Source organism: Carcharodon carcharias (genome assembly GCF_017639515.1).
Source record: "Carcharodon carcharias isolate sCarCar2 chromosome 29 unlocalized genomic scaffold, sCarCar2.pri SUPER_29_unloc_2, whole genome shotgun sequence".
Classification (NCBI taxonomy): Eukaryota; Metazoa; Chordata; class Chondrichthyes; order Lamniformes; family Lamnidae; genus Carcharodon; species Carcharodon carcharias.
Window position 1 is genome coordinate 2,133,880 of NW_024470665.1, and position 17,761 is coordinate 2,151,640.

Here is a 17,761-nt window from a genome sequence, read left to right on the forward strand (position 1 = left end):
TCCCCTCGCTCTCAATCTAACACAGGGATCACTGGACAGTGATCAGAAGCAGGAACCCTGGCCGATTTCCCCTCTTTCTCTCCATAACCCAGGGATAACTGGACAGTGATCAGGAGCAGGAACCCAGGCTGATTTCCCCTCTCTGTCTCTAACCCAGGGGTCACTGGACAATGATCAGGAGCAGGAACCCTGGCTGATTCACCTCTCTCTCTCTCTCTAACCCAGAGATCACTGGACAGAGATCAGGAGCAGGAACCCTGGCTGATTTCCCCTCTTTCTCTCTCTCTCTAACCCAGGGATCACTGGACAGTGATCAGGAGCAGGAACCCTGGCTGATTCCACCTCTCTCTATCTAACCCAGGGATCACTGGAAAGTGATCACAAGCAAAAACCCTGGCTGATTTCCCCTCTCCCTCTCTCTCTAACCCAGAGATCACTGGACAGTGATCAGGAGCAGTAACCCTGGCTGATTTCCCATCTCTCTCTCTCTCTCTCTCTAACCCAGGGATCACTGGACAGTGATCAAGAGCAGGAACCCTGACTGATTTCCCCTCTCTCTCTCTCTAACCCAGGGATCACTGGATAGTGATCAGTAGCAGGAACCCTGGATGATTTCCCCTCTCTCCCACTCTCTAACCCAGGGATCACTGGACAGTGATCAGGAGCAAGAACCCTGGCTGATTTCCCCTCTCCCTCTCTCTCTCTCTAACCCAGGGATCACTGGACAGTGATCAGGAGCAGGAACCCTGGCTGATTTCCCCTCTCTCTCTCTCTCTCTCTCTAACCCAGGGATCACTGGACAGTGATCAGGAGCAGGAACCCTGGCTGATTTCCCCTCTCTCTCTCTCTCTAAACCAGGGATCACTGGACAGTGATCAGGAGCAGGAACCCTGGCTGATTTCCCCTCTCTCTCTCTCTAACCCAGGGATCATTGGATAGTGATCAGGAGCAGGAACGCTGGCTGATTTCCCCTCTCTCTCTCTAACCCAGGGATCACTGGATAGTGATCAGGAGCAGGAACCCTGGCTGATTTCCCTTCTCTCTCTCTCTCTAACCCAGAGATCACTGGACAGTGATCAGGAGCAGTAACCCTGGCTGATTTCCCCTCTCTCTCTCTCTCTAACCCAGGAATCATTGGACTGTGATCAGGAGCCGGAAACCTGGCTTATTTCCCCTCTCTCTCTCTCTCTAACCCAGGGATCAATGGACAGTGATCAGGAGCAGGAACCCTGGCTGATTTCCCCTCTTTCTCTAACCCAGGAATCACTGGACAGTAATCAGGAGCAGGAACCCTGGCTGATATCCCCTCTCTCTCTAGCCCAGGGGATCACTGGAAAGTGATCAGGAGCAAGAACCCTGGCTGATTTCCTCTCTCCCTCTCTCTCTAACCCAGGGATCACTGGACAGCGATGAGGAGCAGGAACCCTGGCTGATTTCCCCTCTCTCTCTCTCAAACCCAGGGATCACTGAATAGTGATCAGGAGCAGGAACCCTGGCTGATTTCCCCTCTCTCTCTCTCTCTAACCCAGGAATCACTGGACAGTGATCAAGAGCAGGAACCCTGGCTGATTTCCCCTCTCTCTCTCACTTACCCAGGGATCACTGGACAGTGATCAGGAGCAGGAAACCTGGCTGATTTCCCCTCTCTGTCTAGCCCAGGGGATCACTGGAGAGTGATCAGGAGCAGGAACCCTGGCTGATTTCCCCTCTCTCTCTAACCCAGGGGATCACTGGAGAGTGATCAGGAGCAGGAACCCTGGCTGATTTCCCCTCTCTCTCTAACCCAGGGGATCACTGGATAGTGATCAGGAGCAGGAACCCTGGCTGATTTCCCCTCTCTCTCTAACCCAGAGATCACTGGACGGTGATCAGGAGCAGGAATCCTGGCTGATTTCCCCTCTCTCTCTAGCCCAGGGGATCACTGGACAGTGATCAGGAGCAGGAACCCTGGCTGATTTCCCATTTGTCTCTCTCTCTCTATCCCAAGGGTCACTGGACAGTGATCAGGAGCAGGAACCCTGGCCGATTTCCCCTCTCTCTCTCTCTAAACAATGGATCACTGGACAGTGATCAGGAGCAGGAACCCTGGCTAATTTCCCCTCTCTGTCTCTAACCCAAGTGGTCACTGGACAGTGATCAGGAGCAGGAACCCTGGCTGATTTCCCCTCTCTCTCTCTCTAACCCAGAGATAACTGGACAGTGATCAGGAGCAGGAACCCTGGCCGATTTCCTCTCTCTCTCTCTCTCTCTCTCTAACCCAGGGATCACTGGACAGTGATCAGGAGCAGGAACCCTGGCCGATTTCCCCTCTCTCTCTAACCCAGGGGATCACTGGACAGTGATAAGGAGCAGGAACACTGGCTGATTTCACCTCTTCCTCTAACACAGGAATCACTGGACAGTAATCAGGAGCAGGAACCCTGGCCGATTTCCCCTCTCTCTCTAGCCCAGGGGATCACTGGAAAGTGATCAGGAGCAGGAACCCTGGCTAATTTCCCCTCTCTGTCTCTAACCCAAGTGGTCACTGGACAGTGATCAGGAGCAGGAACCCTGGCTGATTTCCCCTCTCTCTCTCTCTAACCCAGAGATAACTGGACAGTGATCAGGAGCAGGAACCCTGGCCGATTTCCCCTCTCTCTCTAACCCAGGGGATCACTGGACAGTGATAAGGAGCAGCAACACTGGCTGATTTCCCCTCTTCCTCTAACACAGGAATCACTGGACAGTAATCAGGAGCAGGAACCCTGGCCGATTTCCCCTCTCTCTCTAGCCCAGGGGATCACTGGAAAGTGATCAGGAGCAAAAACACTGGCTGATTTCCCCTCTCCCTCTCTCTCTAACCCAGAGATCACTGGACAGTGATCAGGAGCAGTAACCCTGGCTGATTTCCCCTCTCTCTCTCTCTCTCTCTAACCCAGGGATCACTGGACAGTGATCAGGAGCAGGAACCCTGACTGATTTCCCCTCTCTCTCTCTCTAACCCAGGGATCACTGGATACTGATCAGTAGCAGGAACCCTGGATGAATTCCCCTCTCTCCCACTCTCTAACCCAGGGATCACTGGACAGTGATCAGGAGCAAGAGCCCTGGCTGATTTCCCCTCTCCCTCTCTCTCTCTCTAACCCAGGGATCACTGGACAGTTATCAGGAGCAGGAACCCTGGCTGATTTCCCCTCTCTCTCTCTCTCTCTCTAACCCAGGGATCACTGGACAGTGATCAGGAGCAGGAACCCTGGCTGATTTCCCCTCTCTCTCTCTCTCTAACCCAGGGATCACTGGACAGTGATCAGGAGCAGGAACCCTGGCTGATTTCCCCTCTCTCTCTCTCTAACCCAGGGATCACTGGATAGTGATCAGGAGCAGGAACCCTGGATGATTTCCCCTCTCTCTCTCTCTCTCGAACCCAGAGATCACTGGACAGTGATCAGGAGCAGTAACCCTGGCTGATTTCCCCTCTCTCTCTCTCTCTAACCCAGGAATCATTGGACTGTGATCAGGAGCAGGAAACCTGGCTGATTTCCCCTCTCTCTCTCTAACCCAGGAATCACTGGACAGTAATCAGGAGCAGGAACCCTGGCCGATTTCCCCTCTCTCTCTAGCCCAGGGGATCACTGGAAAGTGATCAGGAGCAAAAACCCTGGCTGATTTCCCCTCTCCCTCTCTCTCTAACCCAGAGATCACTGGACAGTGATCAGGAGCAGTAACCCTGGCTGATTTCCCCTCTCTCTCTCTCTCTCTCTAACCCAGGGATCACTGGACAGTGATCAGGAGCAGGAACCCTGACTGATTTCCCCTCTCTCTCTCTCTAACCCAGGGATCACTGGATACTGATCAGTAGCAGGAACCCTGGATGATTTCCCCTCTCTCCCACTCTCTAACCCAGGGATCACTGGACAGTGATCAGGAGCAAGAACCCTGGCTGATTTCCCCTCTCCCTCTCTCTCTCTCTAACCCAGGGATCACTGGACAGTTATCAGGAGCAGGAACCCTGGCTGATTTCCTCTCTCTCTCTCTCTCTCTCTCTCTAACCCAGGGATCATTGGACAGTGATCAGGAGCAGGAACCCTGGCTGATTTCCCCTCTCTCTCTCTCTCTAACCCAGGGATCACTGGACAGTGATCAGGAGCAGGAACCCTGGCTGATTTCCCCTCTCTCTCTCTCTAACCCAGGGATCATTGGATAGTGATCAGGAGCAGGAACCCTGGCTGATTTCCCCTCTCTCTCTCTAACCCAGGGATCACTGGATAGTGATCAGGAGCAGGAACCCTGGCCGATTTCCCCTCTCTCTCTAACCCAGGGGATCACTGGACAGTGATAAGGAGCAGGAACACTGGCTGATTTCACCTCTTCCTCTAACACAGGAATCACTGGACAGTAATCAGGAGCAGGAACCCTGGCCGATTTCCCCTCTCTCTCTAGCCCAGGGGATCACTGGAAAGTGATCAGGAGCAGGAACCCTGGCTAATTTCCCCTCTCTGTCTCTAACCCAAGTGGTCACTGGACAGTGATCAGGAGCAGGAACCCTGGCTGATTTCCCCTCTCTCTCTCTCTAACCCAGAGATAACTGGACAGTGATCAGGAGCAGGAACCCTGGCCGATTTCCCCTCTCTCTCTAACCCAGGGGATCACTGGACAGTGATAAGGAGCAGCAACACTGGCTGATTTCCCCTCTTCCTCTAACACAGGAATCACTGGACAGTAATCAGGAGCAGGAACCCTGGCCGATTTCCCCTCTCTCTCTAGCCCAGGGGATCACTGGAAAGTGATCAGGAGCAAAAACACTGGCTGATTTCCCCTCTCCCTCTCTCTCTAACCCAGAGATCACTGGACAGTGATCAGGAGCAGTAACCCTGGCTGATTTCCCCTCTCTCTCTCTCTCTCTCTAACCCAGGGATCACTGGACAGTGATCAGGAGCAGGAACCCTGACTGATTTCCCCTCTCTCTCTCTCTAACCCAGGGATCACTGGATACTGATCAGTAGCAGGAACCCTGGATGAATTCCCCTCTCTCCCACTCTCTAACCCAGGGATCACTGGACAGTGATCAGGAGCAAGAGCCCTGGCTGATTTCCCCTCTCCCTCTCTCTCTCTCTAACCCAGGGATCACTGGACAGTTATCAGGAGCAGGAACCCTGGCTGATTTCCCCTCTCTCTCTCTCTCTCTCTAACCCAGGGATCACTGGACAGTGATCAGGAGCAGGAACCCTGGCTGATTTCCCCTCTCTCTCTCTCTCTAACCCAGGGATCACTGGACAGTGATCAGGAGCAGGAACCCTGGCTGATTTCCCCTCTCTCTCTCTCTAACCCAGGGATCACTGGATAGTGATCAGGAGCAGGAACCCTGGCTGATTTCCCCTCTCTCTCTCTCTCGAACCCAGAGATCACTGGACAGTGATCAGGAGCAGTAACCCTGGCTGATTTCCCCTCTCTCTCTCTCTCTAACCCAGGAATCATTGGACTGTGATCAGGAGCAGGAAACCTGGCTGATTTCCCCTCTCTCTCTCTAACCCAGGAATCACTGGACAGTAATCAGGAGCAGGAACCCTGGCCAATTTCCCCTCTCTCTCTAGCCCAGGGGATCACTGGAAAGTGATCAGGAGCAAAAACCCTGGCTGATTTCCCCTCTCCCTCTCTCTCTAACCCAGAGATCACTGGACAGTGATCAGGAGCAGTAACCCTGGCTGATTTCCCCTCTCTCTCTCTCTCTCTCTAACCCAGGGATCACTGGACAGTGATCAGGAGCAGGAACCCTGACTGATTTCCCCTCTCTCTCTCTCTAACCCAGGGATCACTGGATAGTGATCAGTAGCAGGAACCCTGGATGATTTCCCCTCTCTCCCACTCTCTAACCCAGGGATCACTGGACAGTGATCAGGAGCAAGAACCCTGGCTGATTTCCCCTCTCCCTCTCTCTCTCTCTAACCCAGGGATCACTGGACAGTTATCAGGAGCAGGAACCCTGGCTGATTTCCCCTCTCTCTCTCTCTCTCTCTCTAACCCAGGGATCATTGGACAGTGATCAGGAGCAGGAACCCTGGCTGATTTCCCCTCTCTCTCTCTCTCTAACCCAGGGATCACTGGACAGTGATCAGGAGCAGGAACCCTGGCTGATTTCCCCTCTCTCTCTCTCTAACCCAGGGATCATTGGATAGTGATCAGGAGCAGGAACCCTGGCTGATTTCCCCTCTCTCTCTCTAACCCAGGGATCACTGGATAGTGATCAGGAGCAGGAACCCTGGCTGATTTCCCCTCCCTCTCTCTCTCTAACCCAGAGATCACTGGACAGTGATCAGGAGCAGTAACCCTGGCTGATTTCCCCTCTCTCTCTCTCTCTCTAACCCAGGAATCATTGGACTGTGATCAGGAGCAGGAAACCTGGCTGATTTCCCCTCTCTCTCTCTAACCCAGGGATCACTGGACAGTGATCAGGAGCAGGAACCCTGGCTGATTTCCCCTCTCTCTCTCTCTAACCCAGAGATCACCGGACAGTGATCAGGAGCAGGAACCCTGGCCGATTTCCTCTCTCTCTCTCTCTTTAACCCAGGGATCACTGGACAGTGATCAGGAGCAGGAACCCTGGCCGATTTCCTCTCTCTCTCTTTCTGTAACCCAGGGATCACTGGATAGTGATCAGGAGCAGGAACCCTGGCGGATTTCCCCTCTCTCTCTAACCCAGGGATCACTGGACAGTCATCAGGAGCAGGAACCCTGGCTGATTTCCATCTCTCTCTCTAACCCAGGGGATCACTGGACAGTGATCAGGAGCAGGAACCATGGCTGATCTCCCCTCTCTCTCTCTTACCCAAGGATCACTGGACAGTGATCAGGAGCAGGAACACTGGCTGATTTCCCCTCTTTCTCTAACCCAGGAATCACTGGACACTAATCAGGAGCAGGAAGCCTGGCTGATTTCCCCTCTCTCTCTAGCCCAGGGGATCACTGGAAAGTGATCAGCAGCAAGAACCCTGGCTGATTTCCCCTCTCCCTCTCTCTCTAACCCAGGGATCACTGGACAGTGATCAGGAGCAGGAACCCTGGCTGATTTCCCCTCTCTCTCTCTCTCTAACCCAGGGGTCACTGGACAGTGATCAGGAGCAGAAACCCTGGCTGATATCCCCTCGCTCTCAATCTAACACAGGGATCACTGGACAGTGATCAGAAGCAGGAACCCTGGCCGATTTCCCCTCTTTCTCTCCATAACCCAGGGATAACTGGACAGTGATCAGGAGCAGGAACCCAGGCTGATTTCCCCTCTCTGTCTCTAACCCAGGGGTCACTGGACAATGATCAGGAGCAGGAACCCTGGCTGATTCACCTCTCTCTCTCTCTCTAACCCAGAGATCACTGGACAGAGATCAGGAGCAGGAACCCTGGCTGATTTCCCCTCTTTCTCTCTCTCTCTAACCCAGGGATCACTGGACAGTGATCAGGAGCAGGAACCCTGGCTGATTCCACCTCTCTCTATCTAACCCAGGGATCACTGGAAAGTGATCACGAGCAAAAACCCTGGCTGATTTCCCCTCTCCCTCTCTCTCTAACCCAGAGATCACTGGACAGTGATCAGGAGCAGTAACCCTGGCTGATTTCCCATCTCTCTCTCTCTCTCTCTCTAACCCAGGGATCACTGGACAGTGATCAAGAGCAGGAACCCTGACTGATTTCCCCTCTCTCTCTCTCTAACCCAGGGATCACTGGATAGTGATCAGTAGCAGGAACCCTGGATGATTTCCCCTCTCTCCCACTCTCTAACCCAGGGATCACTGGACAGTGATCAGGAGCAAGAACCCTGGCTGATTTCCCCTCTCCCTCTCTCTCTCTCTCTAACCCAGGGATCACTGGACAGTGATCAGGAGCAGGAACCCTGGCTGATTTCCCCTCTCTCTCTCTCTCTCTCTCTAACCCAGGGATCACTGGACAGTGATCAGGAGCAGGAACCCTGGCTGATTTCCCCTCTCTCTCTCTCTCTAAACCAGGGATCACTGGACAGTGATCAGGAGCAGGAACCCTGGCTGATTTCCCCTCTCTCTCTCTCTAACCCAGGGATCATTGGATAGTGATCAGGAGCAGGAACGCTGGCTGATTTCCCCTCTCTCTCTCTAACCCAGGGATCACTGGATAGTGATCAGGAGCAGGAACCCTGGCTGATTTCCCTTCTCTCTCTCTCTCTAACCCAGAGATCACTGGACAGTGATCAGGAGCAGTAACCCTGGCTGATTTCCCCTCTCTCTCTCTCTCTAACCCAGGAATCATTGGACTGTGATCAGGAGCCGGAAACCTGGCTTATTTCCCCTCTCTCTCTCTCTCTAACCCAGGGATCAATGGACAGTGATCAGGAGCAGGAACCCTGGCTGATTTCCCCTCTTTCTCTAACCCAGGAATCACTGGACAGTAATCAGGAGCAGGAACCCTGGCTGATATCCCCTCTCTCTCTAGCCCAGGGGATCACTGGAAAGTGATCAGGAGCAAGAACCCTGGCTGATTTCCTCTCTCCCTCTCTCTCTAACCCAGGGATCACTGGACAGCGATGAGGAGCAGGAACCCTGGCTGATTTCCCCTCTCTCTCTCTCAAACCCAGGGATCACTGAATAGTGATCAGGAGCAGGAACCCTGGCTGATTTCCCCTCTCTCTCTCTCTCTAACCCAGGAATCACTGGACAGTGATCAAGAGCAGGAACCCTGGCTGATTTCCCCTCTCTCTCTCACTTACCCAGGGATCACTGGACAGTGATCAGGAGCAGGAAACCTGGCTGATTTCCCCTCTCTGTCTAGCCCAGGGGATCACTGGAGAGTGATCAGGAGCAGGAACCCTGGCTGATTTCCCCTCTCTCTCTAACCCAGGGGATCACTGGAGAGTGATCAGGAGCAGGAACCCTGGCTGATTTCCCCTCTCTCTCTAACCCAGGGGATCACTGGATAGTGATCAGGAGCAGGAACCCTGGCTGATTTCCCCTCTCTCTCTAACCCAGAGATCACTGGACGGTGATCAGGAGCAGGAATCCTGGCTGATTTCCTCTCTCTCACTAACCCAGGGATCAGTGGACAGTGATCAGGAGCAGGAACCCTGGCTGATTTCCCCTCTCTCTCTAGCCCAGGGGATCACTGGACAGTGATCAGGAGCAGGAACCCTGGCTGATTTCCCATTTGTCTCTCTCTCTCTATCCCAAGGGTCACTGGACAGTGATCAGGAGCAGGAACCCTGGCCGATTTCCCCTCTCTCTCTCTCTAAACAATGGATCACTGGACAGTGATCAGGAGCAGGAACCCTGGCTAATTTCCCCTCTCTGTCTCTAACCCAAGTGGTCACTGGACAGTGATCAGGAGCAGGAACCCTGGCTGATTTCCCCTCTCTCTCTCTCTAACCCAGAGATAACTGGACAGTGATCAGGAGCAGGAACCCTGGCCGATTTCCTCTCTCTCTCTCTCTCTCTCTCTAACCCAGGGATCACTGGACAGTGATCAGGAGCAGGAACCCTGGCCGATTTCCCCTCTCTCTCTAACCCAGGGGATCACTGGACAGTGATAAGGAGCAGGAACACTGGCTGATTTCACCTCTTCCTCTAACACAGGAATCACTGGACAGTAATCAGGAGCAGGAACCCTGGCCGATTTCCCCTCTCTCTCTAGCCCAGGGGATCACTGGAAAGTGATCAGGAGCAGGAACCCTGGCTAATTTCCCCTCTCTGTCTCTAACCCAAGTGGTCACTGGACAGTGATCAGGAGCAGGAACCCTGGCTGATTTCCCCTCTCTCTCTCTCTAACCCAGAGATAACTGGACAGTGATCAGGAGCAGGAACCCTGGCCGATTTCCCCTCTCTCTCTAACCCAGGGGATCACTGGACAGTGATAAGGAGCAGCAACACTGGCTGATTTCCCCTCTTCCTCTAACACAGGAATCACTGGACAGTAATCAGGAGCAGGAACCCTGGCCGATTTCCCCTCTCTCTCTAGCCCAGGGGATCACTGGAAAGTGATCAGGAGCAAAAACACTGGCTGATTTCCCCTCTCCCTCTCTCTCTAACCCAGAGATCACTGGACAGTGATCAGGAGCAGTAACCCTGGCTGATTTCCCCTCTCTCTCTCTCTCTCTCTAACCCAGGGATCACTGGACAGTGATCAGGAGCAGGAACCCTGACTGATTTCCCCTCTCTCTCTCTCTAACCCAGGGATCACTGGATACTGATCAGTAGCAGGAACCCTGGATGAATTCCCCTCTCTCCCACTCTCTAACCCAGGGATCACTGGACAGTGATCAGGAGCAAGAGCCCTGGCTGATTTCCCCTCTCCCTCTCTCTCTCTCTAACCCAGGGATCACTGGACAGTTATCAGGAGCAGGAACCCTGGCTGATTTCCCCTCTCTCTCTCTCTCTCTCTAACCCAGGGATCACTGGACAGTGATCAGGAGCAGGAACCCTGGCTGATTTCCCCTCTCTCTCTCTCTCTAACCCAGGGATCACTGGACAGTGATCAGGAGCAGGAACCCTGGCTGATTTCCCCTCTCTCTCTCTCTAACCCAGGGATCACTGGATAGTGATCAGGAGCAGGAACCCTGGCTGATTTCCCCTCTCTCTCTCTCTCGAACCCAGAGATCACTGGACAGTGATCAGGAGCAGTAACCCTGGCTGATTTCCCCTCTCTCTCTCTCTCTAACCCAGGAATCATTGGACTGTGATCAGGAGCAGGAAACCTGGCTGATTTCCCCTCTCTCTCTCTAACCCAGGAATCACTGGACAGTAATCAGGAGCAGGAACCCTGGCCGATTTCCCCTCTCTCTCTAGCCCAGGGGATCACTGGAAAGTGATCAGGAGCAAAAACCCTGGCTGATTTCCCCTCTCCCTCTCTCTCTAACCCAGAGATCACTGGACAGTGATCAGGAGCAGTAACCCTGGCTGATTTCCCCTCTCTCTCTCTCTCTCTCTAACCCAGGGATCACTGGACAGTGATCAGGAGCAGGAACCCTGACTGATTTCCCCTCTCTCTCTCTCTAACCCAGGGATCACTGGATAGTGATCAGTAGCAGGAACCCTGGATGATTTCCCCTCTCTCCCACTCTCTAACCCAGGGATCACTGGACAGTGATCAGGAGCAAGAACCCTGGCTGATTTCCCCTCTCCCTCTCTCTCTCTCTAACCCAGGGATCACTGGACAGTTATCAGGAGCAGGAACCCTGGCTGATTTCCCCTCTCTCTCTCTCTCTCTCTCTAACCCAGGGATCATTGGACAGTGATCAGGAGCAGGAACCCTTGCTGATTTCCCCTCTCTCTCTCTCTCTAACCCAGGGATCACTGGACAGTGATCAGGAGCAGGAACCCTGGCTGATTTCCCCTCTCTCTCTCTCTAACCCAGGGATCATTGGATAGTGATCAGGAGCAGGAACCCTGGCTGATTTCCCCTCTCTCTCTCTAACCCAGGGATCACTGGATAGTGATCAGGAGCAGGAACCCTGGCCGATTTCCCCTCTCTCTCTAACCCAGGGGATCACTGGACAGTGATAAGGAGCAGGAACACTGGCTGATTTCACCTCTTCCTCTAACACAGGAATCACTGGACAGTAATCAGGAGCAGGAACCCTGGCCGATTTCCCCTCTCTCTCTAGCCCAGGGGATCACTGGAAAGTGATCAGGAGCAGGAACCCTGGCTAATTTCCCCTCTCTGTCTCTAACCCAAGTGGTCACTGGACAGTGATCAGGAGCAGGAACCCTGGCTGATTTCCCCTCTCTCTCTCTCTAACCCAGAGATAACTGGACAGTGATCAGGAGCAGGAACCCTGGCCGATTTCCCCTCTCTCTCTAACCCAGGGGATCACTGGACAGTGATAAGGAGCAGCAACACTGGCTGATTTCCCCTCTTCCTCTAACACAGGAATCACTGGACAGTAATCAGGAGCAGGAACCCTGGCCGATTTCCCCTCTCTCTCTAGCCCAGGGGATCACTGGAAAGTGATCAGGAGCAAAAACACTGGCTGATTTCCCCTCTCCCTCTCTCTCTAACCCAGAGATCACTGGACAGTGATCAGGAGCAGTAACCCTGGCTGATTTCCCCTCTCTCTCTCTCTCTCTCTCTAACCCAGGGATCACTGGACAGTGATCAGGAGCAGGAACCCTGACTGATTTCCCCTCTCTCTCTCTCTAACCCAGGGATCACTGGATACTGATCAGTAGCAGGAACCCTGGATGAATTCCCCTCTCTCCCACTCTCTAACCCAGGGATCACTGGACAGTGATCAGGAGCAAGAGCCCTGGCTGATTTCCCCTCTCCCTCTCTCTCTCTCTAACCCAGGGATCACTGGACAGTTATCAGGAGCAGGAACCCTGGCTGATTTCCCCTCTCTCTCACTCTCTCTCTAACCCAGGGATCACTGGACAGTGATCAGGAGCAGGAACCCTGGCTGATTTCCCCTCTCTCTCTCTCTCTAACCCAGGGATCACTGGACAGTGATCAGGAGCAGGAACCCTGGCTGATTTCCCCTCTCTCTCTCTCTAACCCAGGGATCACTGGATAGTGATCAGGAGCAGGAACCCTGGCTGATTTCCCCTCTCTCTCTCTCTCGAACCCAGAGATCACTGGACAGTGATCAGGAGCAGTAACCCTGGCTGATTTCCCCTCTCTCTCTCTCTCTAACCCAGGAATCATTGGACTGTGATCAGGAGCAGGAAACCTGGCTGATTTCCCCTCTCTCTCTCTAACCCAGGAATCACTGGACAGTAATCAGGAGCAGGAACCCTGGCCGATTTCCCCTCTCTCTCTAGCCCAGGGGATCACTGGAAAGTGATCAGGAGCAAAAACCCTGGCTGATTTCCCCTCTCCCTCTCTCTCTAACCCAGAGATCACTGGACAGTGATCAGGAGCAGTAACCCTGGCTGATTTCCCCTCTCTCTCTCTCTCTCTCTAACCCAGGGATCACTGGACAGTGATCAGGAGCAGGAACCCTGACTGATTTCCCCTCTCTCTCTCTCTAACCCAGGGATCACTGGATAGTGATCAGTAGCAGGAACCCTGGATGATTTCCCCTCTCTCCCACTCTCTAACCCAGGGATCACTGGACAGTGATCAGGAGCAAGAACCCTGGCTGATTTCCCCTCTCCCTCTCTCTCTCTCTAACCCAGGGATCACTGGACAGTTATCAGGAGCAGGAACCCTGGCTGATTTCCCCTCTCTCTCTCTCTCTCTCTCTAACCCAGGGATCATTGGACAGTGATCAGGAGCAGGAACCCTGGCTGATTTCCCCTCTCTCTCTCTCTCTAACCCAGGGATCACTGGACAGTGATCAGGAGCAGGAACCCTGGCTGATTTCCCCTCTCTCTCTCTCTAACCCAGGGATCATTGGATAGTGATCAGGAGCAGGAACCCTGGCTGATTTCCCCTCTCTCTCTCTAACCCAGGGATCACTGGATAGTGATCAGGAGCAGGAACCCTGGCTGATTTCCCCTCTCTCTCTCTCTCTAACCCAGAGATCACTGGACAGTGATCAGGAGCAGTAACCCTGGCTGATTTCCCCTCTCTCTCTCTCTCTAACCCAGGAATCATTGGACTGTGATCAGGAGCAGGAAACCTGGCTGATTTCCCCTCTCTCTCTCTAACCCAGGGATCACTGGACAGTGATCAGGAGCAGGAACCCTGGCTGATTTCCCCTCTCTCTCTCTAACCCAGGGATCACTGGACAGTGATCAGGAGCAGGAACCCTGGCTGATTTCCCCTCTCTCTCTCTAACCCAGGGATCACTGGACAGTGATCAGGAGCAGGAACCCTGGCTGATTTCCCCTCTCTCTCTAACCCAGGGATCACTGGACAGTGATCAGGAGCAGGAAAGCTGGCTGATTTCCCCTCTCTGTCTCTAACCCAGGGGTCACTGGACAGTGATCAGCAGCAGGAACCCTGGTTGATTTCCCCTCTCTCTCTCTCTCTAACCCAGGGATCAATGGACAGTGATCAGGAGCAGGAACCCTGGCTGATTTCCCCCCTCTCTCTCTAACCCAGCGGTCACTGGACAGTGATCAGGAGCAGGAACCCTGGCTGATTTCCCCTTTCTCTCATTCTAACCCAGGGATCACTGGACAGTGATCAGGAGCAGGAACCCTGGCCGATTTCCCGTCTCTCTCTCTAACCCAGGGATCACTGGACAGTGATCAGGAGCAGGAACCCTGGCTGATTTCCCCTTTCTCTCTCTCTAACCCAGAGCTCACTGGACAATGATCAGGAGCAGGAACCCTGGCTGATTTCCCCTCTCTCTCTCTCTCTCTCTCTAACCCAGGGATCACTGGACAGTGATCAGGAGCAGGAACCCTGGCTGATTTCCCCTCTCTCTCTAACCCAGGGATCACTGGACAGTTATCAGGAGCAGGAACCCTGGCTGATTTCCCCTCTCTCTCTCTCTCTCTCTCTAACCCAGGGATCATTGGACAGTGATCAGGAGCAGGAACCCTGGCTGATTTCCCCTCTCTCTCTCTCTCTAACCCAGGGATCACTGGACAGTGATCAGGAGCAGGAACCCTGGCTGATTTCCCCTCTCTCTCTCTCTAACCCAGGGATCATTGGACAGTGATCAGGAGCAGGAACCCTGGCTGATTTCCCCTCTCTCTCTCTAACCCAGGGATCACTGGATAGTGATCAGGAGCAGGAACCCTGGCTGATTTCCCCTCTCTCTCTCTCTCTAACCCAGAGATCACTGGACAGTGATCAGGAGCAGTAACCCTGGCTGATTTCCCCTCTCTCTCTCTCTCTAACCCAGGAATCATTGGACTGTGATCAGGAGCAGGAAACCTGGCTGATTTCCCCTCTCTCTCTCTAACCCAGGGATCACTGGACAGTGATCAGGAGCAGGAACCCTGGCTGATTTCCCCTCTCTCTCTCTAACCCAGGGATCACTGGACAGTGATCAGGAGCAGGAACCCTGGCTGATTTCCCCCCTCTCTCTCTAACCCAGCGGTCACTGGACAGTGATCAGGAGCAGGAACCCTGGCTGATTTCCCCTTTCTCTCATTCTAACCCAGGGATCACTGGACAGTGATCAGGAGCAGGAACCATGGCCGATTTCCCGTCTCTCTCTCTCTAACCCAGGGATCACTGGACAGTGATCAGGAGCAGGAACCCTGGCTGATTTCCCCTCTCTCTCTCTCTCTCTCTCTAACCCAGGGATCACTGGAAAGTGATCAGGAGCAGGAACCCTGGCTGATTCCCCCTCTCTCGATCTAACCCAGGGATCACTGGACAGTGATCAGGAGCAGGAACCCTGGCTGATTTCCCCTCTCTCTCTAACCCAGGGGTAACTGGGCAGTGATCAGGTGCAGGAACCCTGGCTGATTTCCCCTCTCTCTCTCTAACCCAGGGATCACTGGATAGTGATCAGGAGCAGGAACCCTGGCTGATTTCCCCTCTCTCTCTCTCTAACCCAGGGATCACTGGACAGTGATCAGGAGCAGGAACCCTGGCTGATTTCCCCCCTCTCTCCACTCCAGTACCCTGTACAACAGGCCGGAGGGCGGTGAATGGACCTCCTGCTGTTCCTGTGGGGAGTATCTGATGGGCTGAATGGTCTCGCGACTGGCGCACGGCCAACCCCCCCCCCCCCCGCCCCAGCCCCGCCCCAGCCCCGCCCCCTTGGACGACGCTCACCTCTGAGGGGGCTGGGCCGACTCTTCCGCGGGCCCCGGATGTCCGCCCGTTGCTCTCGCGCTGAACGCTGGTGTCGGCCTCCGTCCCGCCTCTTCGATCCGCCCGGGTAACTGCGGCCGGGCGCTGCCCTGAAGCCCCAGCCCCGGGTAAGGGCCGAAGTCCACGGTGGCGGGGAACGCCAGGCGGTGGGGGGGCCGGACAGCGGGAGCGGCCCGCAAGGGCCCGGCCGCCGAGGGCCGGATCGGGGCCTGGGCCTGGGCCTTATCCTGGGCCTGGTCCCCGTGCCAGCTGACCCCGCCCCGACCCTCGGGCCCCGGCGCCGGGCGGCAGGGGGCCGTGATGACGGTGCCGCGGACCGGCGCGCCCGGGGGGCGGAGCGGAGTCCCGGCCCCGCCCGGGGACCCGCCTGCCTCGGGCGGGCGAGGTGCCGGGGCCTCCCAGAGCTCGGCCCGCTCCTCCGGCGTCAGGCCTGACCCCGCGACCCCTCGCCCCACCCCCTTTGAACCCCCTTGGCCCTCCCCCTCGGGGCCCCCTCGCCCCGCCCCCTCGGGGCCCCCTCGCCCCGCCCCCTCGGGGCCCCCTCGCCCCGCCCCCTCGGGGCCCCCTCGCCCCGCCCCCTCGGGGCCTCCTCGCCCCTCCCCCTCGTCTCCCCCTTGCCCCTCCCCCTCGTGTCCCCCTCGCCCATCCTCCTTGGGGCCCCCTCGCCCCTCCCCCGCTGGGCCCCCTCGCCCCTCCCCCGCTAGGCCCCCTCGCCCCTCCCCCGCTGGGCCCCCTCGCCCCTCCCCCGCTGGGCCCCCTCGCCCCTCCCGCTCTGGGCCTCCTTGCCCCGCCCCCTCGGAGGCCTCTCCCCCTCGCCCCTCCCCCCCCAGCCCCCGGCGGGAGGCCACCTCCGCGATCTGCTGCTCCAGCCCCTCCATGGCCAGGATCCCGGCTGCCTCCAGCAACTCCCCCAGCTCCTCGGCCGGGGCCTCCAGGCGGCCGGTGTAGGAGTACTCGAGGATCCGCCTGAAGGTGCGACCCGCCAGGAAGTCGAGGCTGTAGCGGACGCTCCCGCTCCTCAAGAGAGCCGCGAAGGTCCGGCTCGCGCAGGCCAGCACCAGGCCGTGGACGGGGAACTCCTGGCCTTCCACGCTGACCACCACGTCGCACAGCGCCCCGCACAGCCTCATTCGGTGAGCTTGCTCCAGCAGCAAGGTGGCGTGCCGGGGGTCGTGCAGCCAGACGCCAGACATCTTGCTCCCTGGTCGTCCTCAGCCTTTCCGACTCTTCACAGCGTCAGGCATCAGGCCAGGCATCTGTTCAAACAGCAAGCACCACAGGGTGGACAATTAGACATCGCTTGGCCTGACCTCCCCCACCCCCCCAGCTCGGATTGTCACATCCCACACACACACACACACACACACACACACACACACACACTGACTCTCACTGGGGTACGTGTCCCACACACACTGACTCTCACTGGGGTACGGGTCCCACACACACTGACTCTCACTGGGGTACGTGTCCCACACACACTGACTCTCACTGAGGTACGGGTCCCAAACGCACTGACTCTCACTGGGGTACGTGTCCCACACACACTGACTCTCACTGGGGTACGGGTCCCACACACACTGACTCTCACTGGGGTACGTGTCCCACACACACTGACTCTCACTGGGGTAGGTGTCCCACACACACTGACTCTCACTGGGGTACGTGTCCCACACACACTGACTCTCATTGGGGTACGGGTCCCAAACACACTGACTCTCACTGGGGTACGGGTCCCACACACACTGACTCTCACTGGGGTACGGGTCCCACACACACTGACTCTCACTGGGGTAGGTGTCCCACACACACTGACTCTCACTGGGTTATGTGTCCCACACACACTGACTCTCACTGGGGTATGTGTCCCACACACACTGACTCTCACTGGGGTACGTGTCCCACACAGACTGACTCTCACTGGGGTAAGGGTCTCACACACACTGACTCTCACTGGGGTAAGGGTCCCACACACACTGACTCTCACTGGGGTACGGGTCACACACACACTGACTCTCACTGGGGTAAGGGTCCCACACACACTGACTCTCACTGGGGTAGGTGTCCCACACACACTGACTCTCACTGGGTTATGTGTCCCACACACACTGAC

General features: G+C 55.7%; 1 protein-coding gene across 1 annotated transcript in view; it reads right to left on the minus strand.

Annotated features, from left to right (window-relative positions):
- Positions 1-16,841, minus strand: part of LOC121274027 (zinc finger and BTB domain-containing protein 16-A-like) — a 136,438-nt gene extending 119,597 nt beyond the window's left edge. Inside the window, exon 1 of the mRNA XM_041181158.1 lies at positions 15,610-16,841. Coding sequence (XP_041037092.1) covers positions 15,610-16,841 — 1,232 coding nt within the window. The remainder of the gene's footprint in view (positions 1-15,609) is intronic.
- Positions 16,842-17,761: the final 920 nt, after the last annotated feature.